Genomic DNA, 14426 nt, shown 5'->3' on the forward strand with positions numbered 1-14426 from the left:
CTTGTCATGAGATCTCCTTTGTGACCCCTTTTGAAATTAGTTTAGTTTTTAAAGACCTATAAATTCATGTATAAGCCGAGTTTTTCTTTTGTGGTTAAATTAGGTGCCTCGGTTGATATTTTTGTTTTTTTTTGGTCTTTGTTTTGTATGTTTATCTGTATCGGGAGGTCAGGAGGGTGAATCTATGACAGCAACAGGAATAATCATTACCTGGAGGCACAGAAGGGGAGGTGGGTGGGTGGGGAAGAGGGGTGGGGGTTGAGAGTCAATAGCAATAGGTACAGGAAGGAAGAAAATGTTCCAAAGTTTATTATGGTGATAATTGCACAACTCTTCTTATTATGATTGAACTATTGAATTGTACATTATGTTAATTTCATTTCAATAAAACTATAAAAATAAATAAAAGGGACCTCAGGATGATCCCCACCCCCTCAAGGGAAACTTTCCTAAGCAGTCTGTCTGCTAGCTAGAACAAGCAGTGCTGTCTGTTCTAGCCCATAAACCACCAGGCATAATAAAATCATGCCTCTCAGATTGGCTCTGGATCAGTTTTGTTGTTTTTTTCTGTTTCTCATCTTGTTTTGGGCTTGAGCACATAAAGCTAATAAGCTAGTCAGGAGATAGGAAATGCTTCTGAACCTCGGAGACAGGATAGGTTGAAGGGATCTCCTGGGGTTAATGCAAAGATGGCCATTTTTGCCCATGAGTATGGAGATAGACACCCCCAGTATAGAAAGGACTATTTGGACTCTAAAAGGTGTAGGGATTAGTAAGACCGAGAAAGATCCCAGAATGCTGGTTACCCAGGTAGCCTGGTCCCTTTGCAGTGTACTGTTAGTGCCTCCACCAGAGGTGAGGTGGCCAAAGAAAAGAAGGCACTGGAGGAGTTGAGACTATGAAGTGTAGCAAGGTTAACTCTTTCACCAGGGAAGTGCTAGTCCAATAGTCCCAGGCCGCTGCCATGGCAGGAAGGCTGGCAAGCCATCTGAGAAAGATGAGAGACTGGCAGCTAAAGTAGGAAATGTTTGATTTCCTGAGAAGGATGGAGCCTGCAGCTGCTGAACTGCTGTTGTCCTGGAAGTGTGTGTGGACCGCAGTTGTATACCACCTACACCTGCCTGCTCCCTTCCCAGGACCGGAGTGTGGGCTGTGGGATGACGGCCTACTCTGCAGTGGCCCCATGGCACCCGTACTGCAGGCAGCCCCTGGCTCAGGTCCAGTACTGACTGACCCTTATCTGTGGGCCTATCATTGGCCCAGTGGCACAGCTGTGCCCTCCCTGCCCATGCTCCACAGAGTGGGGGATATCTTTGGAGTGGGCCGTGAGGCAATGATAGAGAAGGAGTGGGGACTGCACATGTTCCTCGGATTACTGAGAAAGGGATGCCCTGGTGGCGTAGTGGTTATGAGTTAGGCCATTAGGCCAGCAGTTCAAAGTCACTAGCAATTTCCCTAGAGAAAGATGGGGTTTTTCTACTCCCCTAAACAGTAGGGGTTTCTAAAACTCACAGGAGTGGTTCTACCCTGTTCTAGAGGTTTTCTGTGAATTAACATCAACTTGATGGTAGTGGGTTTGGGGGAGTTTTATTTTTGTCGATCCAGTTAATGGACTGGCTAGTGGAGAAAGAATGATCTGGGATATGTCTGCGTTCATGACCACAGGGCTTGCAAGACTGGCTCTACTGAAAGAAGACTTCCACAGTCCCAAGATAGAGATAAAACCTAATATGCATTCTCCAGACAGAAAGAGTTCTTTCCAGAAATGTCCACCTTTAAGATGCTAATGTCAAGCTGTCTTTTAAAGGCACTAGGCTGAAAGATGCCGTATCTTTATTTATTTATTACTTTTTATTAAATGATCATTTTATTGGGGGCTCTTACAGCTCTTATAACCATCCATACATCAATTGCATCAAGCATATTTGTACATATGTTGTCATCATTATTTTCTAGACATTTACTTTCTAGCCTTTATTTGAGCCCTTATTATTATTTTCATATCTTACACAGACCACTGGCTTCCTTCCCCTAAATTTTCTGTTGTTTGTCCCCCTGGAAGTGGGGTGGTGGTGATTATATGTTGATCACTGTGATCAGTACCCCCTTCCTTCCCTTCTCTCCCCACCTTCCCCAAGCCTTCTGCTCTCACTGCCACCATTCCTGTTCCTGGCTTCTGTGTGTCATGGTCTCTTCTCTCTCATGTGTATCTGTGCACATTCTCCAGTCTACCCTGCACTGGAAGGCATCACTGGGGACATGATAGTGGGGGATGAGGAAGCCCGTGAGAAAATGCTTCTGTCTGTTAAAGCCATACATTTGTGGTATTTCTTTTTAGCAGCACTAGATAATGAAAACTAATGTTAGTAAGCATCATATTTTCAATCACTTAAATTTCTCTAATGCTATAAATTTTCTGCAACATTTCTGCTGAATATTTCTAGACCCTAGCCACCATAGTATATGAGACTCCTGTTGTGTTTCTGCTTCTTAGATACAACCACTGAAACTCAACGACTATCTCCCACAGTTTCAGGGAGTCTATGTGCCTTGTCTTTCCTAGGATCTTGGCTGTGTTAAACCTATTTATTTCAAATACCGAACACTGAATTCCCTACTATTAAATGTGTTTTTGTTAGGTTTCTCGGTGGGTCATACTTTGGTTCTTGGTTTTGCATGAGAAAGAATTCACGCTGAAGCCTGGTTTGTAATCCAAGTGGGTTTTTATAAAGGACGGGGGAAGTTTCAAGTTTTACAGTCTCAAAAGAGTACACGCTGTTTCAGGGAAGTGTGCCAAACCACGTGTAAGCCCATGCTGGGGCCCACAACTGAACATGGGCAACCCAATGGGACTGCGAGCCCACCTCCGGTGAACTGAGCCAGAGATGGAGCAGCACTGCCTGAGTGGAGCAGGAGCAACGGGGACAAGGGGCGGCCTTCCAGCCGCCAGGCTATTTTAATCCTCTGGCTGGGAAGGCATGGCCCAAGATATTGGTTGACCCCATTGGCTGAATTAAGCCTACCTGGGTAGGGTCATGAGCCTGGGCCTAGTTTGGGCCACCCAGGTGTAATATCCACCTGGCTCGGGTCCTGGCTAGGGGGGCCCTGAATTGGAATATGCCCAGTTAAAGTCTTCATGGGTGGCTAATGCTTGCCTGATTCTCTTCCAACCTCCTCTAGAGAGACTATACAGGCCCCTGTCCCTGTCTGGCTACCTAGCAGTTTTAAGGATTGAAACTGGGACAGTGAAAGTAATTTCATTCCCCAGTGACCTCCAGCTCCAGCTTATCCGCATTCCCGTGATGGCAGTGTCTGCAATCCTTTCTTTTACAGTAAAGTTTACAGCCACCACCCCACCGAGGTTCTGGATCTCACTTCCTCCCCAGAACTCAATGTCCTGACCTAATTGCAACATTGCTGACCTATCTTCCAAGTCTTGTCATCTGGATTTTAGGCCATAGTCAATTTAATTCACAATGTAACATACCATAAATATAATAAATGTCTACACTTCCGTTTCTGTAGCTTCATTCCACACTACACCTGTTATCATGTGTCCCCTCAAGAACCTAATGGAAGCTGTGGACATTCCCTTTAAAACTGACATAGAGACCTTACTGTGTGTATAGTCTCATGGACACTCTGAAGTCTATGAATGTGTTTCTGAAAACTCTTAAATCAACTTCACATCACATTGACCTGGACCACATCCATTAGAAATACCTTAAGACTGTTTAACATTGCCAGACATTCACGTTTTCCAGAGACCAACTACATCATAATCTTTAAGGCATATTTTTAACATGCAATTCTAAGCTTCTTGTATCTGTTGAACATTGACAAACTATAGCTGTAGGTTTTGAAATATTGACCTTAAAGGAGAGATTAGAATTTTTTGATGTTGCTGTTCCATAAACTTTGAATACAAAGAGATCACGGACTTGCACATGGTTTCAGAAATTCGAAAGAAAACCAAACGTAGAAATCAGAATGAACTCTGGAACTGAGTTTATTTGAAGTGGGACACATTTGAGAGGCTCATCGATCGATCAGATCTGTCAGACTCATGCTGACCTCAGAGTGGCACTTTCAGAAGGAGTCATGGGTTAAAGGGGTGACAAGTGGATATTGAGGTTCCAGATTATTTAGTTGATGCAAATGTCTGGCATTTCCCTTCATGCTGCACACTCAGTTTTCTATTACTCAACCTGAAACAAAAATGACAAAAAACAAAGGATCATAACTTTGGATCATTACCACAAAGATAAAATGTTATTTAAAACAACATGGAAAAATATGGTACTAAGTCCTGACTTCTTTGATTTACACCGATCATTCTGTTATTTTGTTCACTTTGTCCCTTCTCCTCCTGGGATCAGGTGCCTTTTCTATCAAACGAGACAACTGGTATCTTTCGATCCTTCCAACTCTGACTTGCATAGTGACAGGTGAATCTTTGACCTTTAGTAATTCCTGTAATAAGCATTTACTGAAACAATACTAAATACTGGAACTAGGGAAAGAAAGATAGTATAAGGACTACACTTCAGAATGTAACACAAACACTTGGATAACTCACTAAATCTAACTTTTAATATAATTATTTAAAGACAAAATATATTTTTGTTGCCAACATTTAGCAGCCTCTGGGTTTTATAGCCTTCCTTTTCTCGCTGACTTGTTCTTTCTATCGTTTGTGGCTAGAATAATGAAATTGGCATAAATGTTAGTGTTTCCTCTTGTTTTACTTGCCGCTTTATCATCAGTGCTTCCATCATTTTCTAATTCACAGTGTTTAATAAGCATTTAACAAAATCATTGACTGGACAAGTTTCATACTGCCTAATAAAATGATTACTTGAAGGAACCCTGGTAGTGTAGGGTTACAAGTTACTCATCCTGAAACAAAACTGCTAACCACAAGGTTACTAGTTCCAAACCACCAGCCTCAGTGACAAGGCTTTCTACTCCTGTCAACAGGACTACCTGCAATTACAGCAGGTGAGTGCATTTACGGATCAAGCATTATGTATAGCACTATGATTCCACAATCAAGCTTGTATGCAGACAGAACTACAAAGATATGGAGAGAAATATTTTTCAATTTTTTGTGAATGTTCACATACAGCTATCACAAAAACCACAAAGTGTTCCTACCTCCTTGCTTCATTAAGTACACATTGGTTACCATAGGTTTTGCCATCAGAACCACAAACTGGTTTGTAGATAGACTGGCATTTTGTTTTTGGAGTTGGGCTCTTGTTACTGGTGCTGCCAGTCTATAATAATATGAAAGACCATAAAGTAAGCATAAAATCAATTTAATTCTGATGTAACAAAATGAACACATGACAGTTATTATCAATCCAATCTCGTACTGTGTCAATCATTTTGTTAATACACTTCTGAAATTACTTTCATTTTAGAAAAGAAAAGTATATAATTGAGAATGATTTTGTGACACCTTAAAAGACATTCATATTTGTATGACAGGCCTGTCTTTATGATCCTGCTACATCATGCCTCGTCTTGGAAGATGTACAGCCAGGATACTCCTTGGAGGCAAGGATGGAGAGACTTCCTTCATCGCATGTATTTCAGAGATTTTGTCAAGAGAAACCAGTCGGAAAGGACCTCATGCTTTGGAAAGTAGCGGGACAGGGAAAATGAGGACGGCCCTCAGTCAGATGGATGGACGCAGTGGCTGCATCATGGGCTCAATATAAGAACAAGTGTGAGTGTGGCTCAGGATCACAGTGTTTCGTTCTGTTGTACTGTTGGCACTATGAGTTGGAACCCCCTCGATGGCACCTGACAACAACAACAACACAATATACCTTCAAGCGATCCTTTCCAAGAAGGAAACACAGCTTTCGTTTGAAAGGGCTCTTTGGAATAGCAATCATGAACAATGAGGCCCCCATGAAGAGGATGAGGTGAAGGAAGTTCCGCTAAACTGTGGGACGTAGGATCGCAATGGGGTTTTCTGAGTCGTTAAAGGGGGCTCAGGGGCTGTGTATTCAGAAATAGACCAGCCATTGAGGATAAAAAGCAAAAGAAATAGGTTGATCGGTTCGATATGCATCACTTTATAATTATGAGTCCCCAAAATAGATGAAACATTTACTCCTTCATCTAACAAATCATTCTGGCTCCTCCTAGCATCTAGACATAAAAGTATGAAACTAAATGGTCCTCTTTTTACTACCAAGGCGTAATGTATTTGGGTCAAAAATTAAAATGCGGTAGAGTAGGGACAGAGCGAGGGTGTGCAGTGAGTGGATGCTTCCATTTACTGACACAACAGCTAACTCATTGATCAATGAATGGAAACAACTACAGATTGGTCCCTCAGAACTTCAGATAGTAACTGAGGTGGTGGAGAGTCAGAGTGAACCCAGGAGTTGGAAATAGGAGAAACAGAGATGGCATCAATGCTGGGAGAACTTGCACAATGACCGCAGAAGTCCTAGAATTTCCCAGCTATTTTGTGATAAGCGAGTTGCTGTTGGATGCCAATGGGCTGCTCTCCACTCAGCCACCCTGCCTACCACAGAAGAAAGCAAGCCCTGCCGTGTGCTTGCGCTTGTGGTTATGTTCGAGCCTATTGTCGTAGCTGGGGTGCTAATCTACCTAGTCGGGGGTCTTCCTCTTTTTCTCGGACCTTCTACTATATCAAGCATGACATCCTTTTCCTGGTAACAAGTCCAAAGCACGTGAGACAAAATCTTGCCACCTTGGCTTCTGAGAAACATCAGGCAGCACCCCAAATAGAGAACGTAAAAAGGGAGGAAGCTGTGGTTGTGCTGTTTTAAGACAGCATAAAGAGACTGCAAGGGGTTCATGGATCCTACCTTGGAATGAGGCAAGGAAAGGCAATGGGGCTCTCAGAGAGTGCTGCTGGATTTCACTGAAGCCCAAGGCAAGCGCGAGCTCCCTAAGGAACTGCCAGGGCAGCAGCGTGAAGAGAGCACCTTAAATTGGTGGACGACAGAAAAGACTCCATGCCCACAGTGGCACACCGTGGCAGAACCTGTGCAGAGAGAATCCCCTGTCCCTTCACCACAGGCAAGCCCCTCTTTCCTGATTATGTCAGTCTCTGCAGCCAGCTAAGCCCTCCTGCGTGCATATTGAAGTCCAGAGATCAAGCATCCCAACCCCCTGAAGTCCTACTGAACTAAGGATAAGATTGCCCTTTAGTAGTTCTCAAGAGAAAACGGCTGGCAAGAGTCTGGCTCAGAGAGCCTGTCAGGCGGATTGGAGCTGCTGCACATGCTTATCAAGGCGGGAGTCTTTTGCAGACATGGACGGTCACATCTTCCTCCTGCGCAACAGCTGGTGGGCGGGGCTTCAGTCTTTCAGTTGGCTACAGCACCACCAGGTTTCTGGGTCAGAAAAAGTTCCCACAAAGGAACAGAATTCACAATTAAAAAAAGATAAGTGGCCCAAGTTCAAAAAAACATAATAAAATAAAAACCCCTGAAATCACAATAGAAGGGCAAATCAAAGGCAAGCAAATATGGAGGAAGCCAGAATAACTCAGAAAATTAATAATTTTCAGACAAGGACATCTACTACTAGAACTGAAGGATAAAGCAACTAAAGAAACTTTTATTTAAAAACAAACTTTAGGAAATAAGCAACAATAAGCTTAGACAGAAGACATAATTAAGAAATTAGGAGACAAAGGAACTTATTATCAAGAGAAACAAAATGTACCTACAAGGAAATATCATTTTCAATGACGAAATCTAACATTAGATTTTTTTTGGAATTTGAGATCAGCATTACAAAAATAAAGGTAGAGAAATGACTTTTCAAGGGTCAGAGATACTTTGCTACAACTGTACAGAAAAACAAACCTGGAAAGAAAAGAAACTACATGAACCCCAATGAGAAGATACACGTACAAAAATCAACTTTTGTCGTATCCTAATAAAATTCTTGAAAAACAGTAGCAGGAAGCGGCTTCTGAAAGCAGGGAGAGAAGAACACAGGACAGCAGATGCTGGGACTCTCATCAGAATCAGTGGGGTTTTCTCTTCAGAAAACCTTGAGGCCAGAAGACAATGGGGTAGCATAAGTAAAATACTAAATGAAAATGATTACAATCCAGGAATTTTTCATCCACCAGACTTGTCGTTTGACTGCACGGGGTAAATAAGGCCATTTCCAAACAAATAGAAGCTCGTGGAATTAGCCACTAACAGATCACTTTTGCAAGCATCTTTCAAGGGAATATTTAAAATGAAAGTGGGATGGCGTTGCATCAATACTCTTGTTTGTATTACTACTCACTCCCAGCGAGTCAATGCTGACTTACAGGGACACAGCTCCTCTGTGTTTACTAGACTGTAACTCTTTACAGGAGTAGAAAGCCCTGTCTTTCTCCTGAAGAGAGCCTTGTGGTTTTGAACTGCTGACCTTGTGGATCCCAGCCCAATGCCTAATCACTACACCTCCATAGCTCCTACTTATTTGTGCATGGGAGAAAACAATCAATCATTCAACCAATAATATATAAATAAATAAGAAAGAAAGAGAAATATCTTCTCAAATTGAAACACCGTAGACAATCATAAAGGCAAAGTATGAGATATCTTCAGGTATTAAAATCAATAATTAAATCTCAAAAATAATATAGCACTAAATTTGTAAGAAATAAGAACAAAGCAATTTATTGAATATAGGTTGTTTGTTGATGTTAAGCCACACCAACAGAAAGAGGGAGGAAAATTTTAGAGATGCATTTATTAGGTAACCTGTTGTTAATATGTTAAAGATTGTTGCCATTTAAGTTGTGTAATGTAATGTATTTATATGGATTAACTACTAAAAAAACAATAGAAAGCATTCTGAAGAAAACAAGGGAAAAAACAAAAAGGGTTCATCAAGAAAAAGCAACCTACTACACAGAAAAATCAGAACATTTTTAAAAGAGACATATCTTCTTATATATTATTTTATATAAATAATTAAAAATAGAAAAATAAATGAAGTAGATGTTCCATTTTCAATAATAACCTTTAATGCAACTGGCTAAAATACCTCTTGTAAAAGACACCACATTGTGAAATGGATTTTAAAAAATAGCGTGATCCATACTTTTGTCATGTACAAGAAACCTACCTGATCTACAAAGAAACCAACAGACTGGTTAAAAAGGATGGAGAACAATATTGCATGCAATCAATAAACAAAAAAGAGGACAGATGGTCATACAAAATAAATACAGAATTAAAATTTATTATGAGATAATGAAGGAAACTAACAAAAAATACCTATTGTAATTGAATCAATTCTGACTCATAGTGACTTTATAGAACAGGCTAGAACTGCCCCTTTGGGTTGTAGATGACAAATATGGGTCTCACATAACTTAAATGCAGATCAAGACAGGAATCAGTATTTTTTAATTTAAAATAAGGAAATTGTGAATTGGAATGGATAAATATGCCAAGGCTTATGGTTAATGTAGTCCAGTCTATTTTAACTCATAGTGACTCCATGTCAGAGGACAACCATAGGGTCTTCATGGCCATAATCTTCTCAGAAGTAGGTTGCCGGGCCTTTCACGGAGTGGTTGCATGAGTTCAAATATCCAGCCTTTCTGCTAGCTTGTGCTGCCTAACTGTTTATGCCATCAGGGGTCCTTGATTGATAGGATTTATATTCTTGCCTTCCAAGTAACAGAGCTTTACCAGGGAATCAGATGTAAAGTTGGTAACTCTTCAACATTCTCCCCACTTCAAAGTCCTCTTGAGTCTCCCTTATTGTGGTAGTTACATAATCTGGTGTCAACTTGTTGAGGGGTGGAGTTTAGTCTGTCAATCAGGTCGCAGCTTAATGACTTCCTTTGGAGTCACTAAGGAGATAAACAGCTCCCTGGAGGGGGGACAAACAGACACTCCCTTGGAGACATTACTGACAAGGAGCCTGATTTCAGCTTGAATTATTGGCTGCTCCCTGTAAATGTACAGCTGCAACCATTTTTGGGTTATCATCATTAAAATAGTACTTTTTGTGATATTAATGCTTTTATTAGACAATTTCCACCTTGTGTTGGGTCACCTACATTGAATTGGACACAAATATGCATCTTTTGCAGTTGATTGGCCAGTAGCTGTCTGCAAATTTCTTGATACAGATGAGTGAGCAACTCCAGTGTTGAATTCATTTGTTGAACCCGTCTAGTCAGTTTTCCTTACATTCTTGAAGCCTTTTGATTGCCAATGCTTTCAGTGCAGCTTAGACTTCTTCCTCCAATCCTACCAGTTCTTGATGATCAGCCCCCTCTTGTAATGGTTGAACATTATACAGTTTTTGTGACATAATATTCCTTTCTTCTTCTTGTATTACTTCTTACATTATTAAATATTTTCCCCAAAAAACCCTCCAAAATTGAAACTCAAGACTCAAATATTTCCCCCATTTTTCTTCAGCTCGAGCAATGGTGAATGTGTGCTTACATTGTTTATCTAACTCCAGGTCTTTGTACTTTTCAATATTTTGCTTTATATTCTTGAGCTTCTAGTTGAAAATCTGGTTTCAACTATTTTACTTCAACATTTCTTCCAGATTATTTAGCTTCTCTATGGCTAAGAGCCAGTTCCAGAGTCTTTAAGACCTTCATTTTTTGGCTTTCCTTTCCCCATATATTTTCAATAACCTGTTACTTTTCTCATGTGTAATGTTCTTGATATTATCTCACAACTTCTCTGTTCTTCAGTCATTAGCGTTCAATGCATTAAATATATTTTAAGATTGACTCTAAATTTTTGTGAGATATGTTAAGTTTTATTTGGCTTTCATGGATTTGTCTTAATTTTTTTAAATTCAACCTGAACTTGCATATGAGCAATGTATGGTTTGTACCAGTTTCCCCTGGTTTTGTTTTGACTAATTATTTTCAGTTTCTCCATGGTCTCTTTCCCAAGCTGGAGTCAATTTGGTTCTTGTGTAATACTTCTTATGAATTTCCTGTGCATAGTCACTATTTATATTACTGAACAGTGATATTTGCAGTGCATACGTCATTGGTCTTGCAAAACTCTATCGTATCATCTCTATTGATATTTCTATCACCAATGACCTATTTTCCAACTACCTACTGATTTTTAGTCTTTGTTTCTAACTTTCAATCACAACTAAAAGTAATTATCACTGCATCTTGATTGCATGTTTGATCAATTTCAGTGTGGAGAATTTGGTAGAAATTTTTGATTTCTTGATCATTGGCATTAGCCGCTGATGTAAATATTTGAATAATAGTTGGATTGACTATTCTTCTTTGTAGGTGTATATATATTATGATATCACAGATCAGATTTTTTTCTCTAAGATATATCTTGACATGTTCTCTTAGATAATTAATGAAATAGTTTATTTGCCACTCCTAGCATAGTAAACATATGATTGTCTGAATTAACAATGCCAATACCATTACATTTCAGCTTACTACTGTCTAGGATATCAAGCTTTATTCTTTCCATCTAATTTTCAATGACTTTCATCATACTTAACTTCACATTTCATAATTTCCATGACTGAATGGATGTTTGGAATTGTTTCTTCTTATATTGAGTCTTGGCATATCAGTAGATAAAAGTCCTCCAAAATTTGCTCCATCAGTGTTGTTAAGGTTGACTTTATTTTGGGAAAGCAGCTCTTCCTGAATCATAGTTTGAAAGCCTTTCAATCTTAGGGCTTCATCTTGTGGCACTAAATTAGACAAGGTTTCATTGCTATTCATAAGATTTCGAGAGACTATTTTTTTTCATAAGGGACTTGTCTGGTTTTTCTTCCTATTCTGAGTCTGGAAGCTCCATTCAAAAGTGTCCACCACATTTAATCCTTCTGGTATTTCTAGCAATGGTGATGATTGCTTTCATACTCACAGCAACATGCAAACTACCATAGTATGACAAACTTCCAGATGGGTCAAGTTTGTCTTTCTACCCTACAGACCTAAAAGCAATGTCACAAATAGACATATGTACACATATGTTCATTGCTTTTTAATTCACAATACAAAAGAAATGGAAAGAACCAAAGTGCCTATCAATGATGAATGGATAAGGAAATTGTGGTACACACATAAAATGAAATACTGTGCAGCCATCAAGAACAATGAAGAGTCTGAGAAACATACTATAACATAGATGGACCTGAAGCGCTTAAAGTTAAGTAAAATAAGTTAAGCACATAACAATATTTATTTTATAATCACTCTTTTATAAGATAAACAAGCTAGCTATAATTATACAGAGAAAGACTAATGCTCATACTAGAGGAGAAGAGGAGAGGATGAGAAAATAGAGACTTCTTATTTGTTTATTATTGTTAAATGATGGGCAAAGTTGCACTAAATGTAAACGTAGTGAGCTCAGGACAGATAAAGTGAAAACAAGTTTTGGAGCCCATATGAGTGAGTCTCGGCATATTGGTACTCAGGTTGTGTGTTTCCAGGAGAGCAGACTATACTCAGAATGGCCCCATAGGGCAGAGGAGAACTGCTCCCCGGGCTGTTTTCAAGGCTGTAAACCTTTGCAGAAGCAGTATGTTTCATCTTTCTCCCACAGGGCATGTGTGGGTTTGAACTGCTGGCCTGTCATTTATCAGCTCAGTGCTTAACCCACTGGCCCACCAGAGTGCCTTACGAGCTCTGTAGGTACATGTTAATACAAATGTGGATGCAGGCACGTATTTTAATTAAAGATACAAATGTGGATGCTCCACACAACACCTTTCAAGATGTTTGCAGGAGTTTGACAGGATAGAATCAGAGTCTCACGAGACAACTCAATCAAATGGAATTATAGCATTAACAAAACTCATGATCTGTAGCATAAAAAATGAGTAGCATCTGGACATTAAAAGCTTGCATGCGGTAATCAGGACAGAGCTATGAGTCCTGACTTGCCAGTAACATAACAATAAGAAATTAACCAAAAACATACAGGGGAAAAAAGTCTTCCTGAGCTACAACCGCATCTACCATGAGAGCGAAAGAACTAGGTTACAACAAAGATTGTCCATTTCAAGTTTACAGATAAAGAAATGAGATCAAAATTTTGCAATAGAAATTGCAGCAATTTGTTTATACTAGGGATATCATTAATACTAGACATACACACATTCTAATGTATTACACTGAAAGGACCAAAGAAAAATCCAAGCTTTGTGCTCTCTATTAAAGTTTAACATTTCAATATGAAATATTGAGTCTATGGGCAAAATATTGAACAGCACAGAATGCATCAAAAGAGGTGGAAAAGAATACACAGAGTCACTGGACCAAAAAGAACTAGAAGAATCCAACCATTTCAAGAGGTAGAATATGAGCAAGAACCAATAGTACTGAAGGAAGAAGTCCAAGCTGCTCTGAAAGCATTAGCCAGAACCAAGAATCCAGGAATAGGTGGAATACTAATTAAAATGTTTAAACAATCTAATGAAGCCCTGGAAACACTCCCTTGTCTATGCCAGGACATTTGGAATAGAGCTACGAGGCCAAACGATCTGCAGAGATCCGTATTTGTATCATAACAAGGAAATGTGACCCAACAAAATCCACAAATTATAGCACACTATCATTAATATCACATGAGTTGGAACCTACTCCGATGGCACCTGACAGCAACAATGTATCAACAATATGTCAGTGGAAAATTAAAGAGTTGTGTACGATGGGCTAATATGTGCACAGGTGTAAATGATGGGAGAGGTGTGGCATAACATGAGGAGCAGGTAGGGGCCTAGTTATGAAGAACCCTGTATTTCAAGTTTAGGAGTTTGGATTGCATCTAGTGTCAACACTACAGAATTTGGGCAGGGAGTAACAATATCAGTGGTTGCAGATTATGAATGGGATAGACAAGAGTATCAATGCTAAACCTTGCGAGGGTTAGAATCAGGCAAAGAGCACCCAGTGGAAGTAGAAGGATTTGAGTGGATAATGAGAAAGGGCAATGTGAGAAGGAATAAAATGAGATGGCACTCATTGATGAGCATGGAGGTTGTACACATGAATAATCCAGAGTTTCTCTTATTTGTATAGGACAGTGTCATCACAAATTTTTGTGTGCAATTAATGCAGTGTATTCAGCTAACCATTTCAGGTCTTGGCTGATAGTATGGCTGAGGGAACTCACGTTGGTGTGTGATGGCAGGGGATTGGTGGGGGATAGATGAAGGTATCATCAGCACTAACCTTAATTTTCATGATATTTCCATTCAACGACTTGTCTTCATTTTTTCTTTCTTCTTGATTATAAGAAAATCTTGGCTTCCCTGGCGGGCTTGATGACCCTGGTCTCCCTTGCTGGCTCGATGACCCTGGTCTCCCTTGCTGGCTTGATGACCCTGGCCCTGGTCTCCCTTGCTGGCTTGATGACCCTGGCTTTCCTTGCTGGCTTGATGACCCT

The 14426-nt window shown here is 39.9% G+C and overlaps 1 protein-coding gene across 1 annotated transcript in view; it reads right to left on the reverse strand.

Annotated features, from left to right (window-relative positions):
* Nucleotides 1–4141: 4141 nt before the first annotated feature.
* The window catches only part of MARCOL (MARCO like), a 17524-nt gene continuing 7239 nt past the window's right edge, over nucleotides 4142–14426 (reverse strand). The window contains exons 3-5 of the mRNA XM_030888760.1: nucleotides 14213–14424; nucleotides 5158–5279; nucleotides 4142–4208 (exon numbers count right to left, since the gene is read on the reverse strand). Of these exons, the coding sequence (XP_030744620.1) occupies nucleotides 4142–4208; nucleotides 5158–5279; nucleotides 14213–14424 (401 nt within the window). The remainder of the gene's footprint in view (nucleotides 4209–5157; nucleotides 5280–14212; nucleotides 14425–14426) is intronic.

This window comes from Echinops telfairi, unplaced genomic scaffold (assembly GCF_000313985.2).
Source record: "Echinops telfairi isolate 266 unplaced genomic scaffold, ASM31398v2 ScPeMD7_7469;HRSCAF=8507_0, whole genome shotgun sequence".
Taxonomy (NCBI): Eukaryota; Metazoa; Chordata; class Mammalia; order Afrosoricida; family Tenrecidae; genus Echinops; species Echinops telfairi.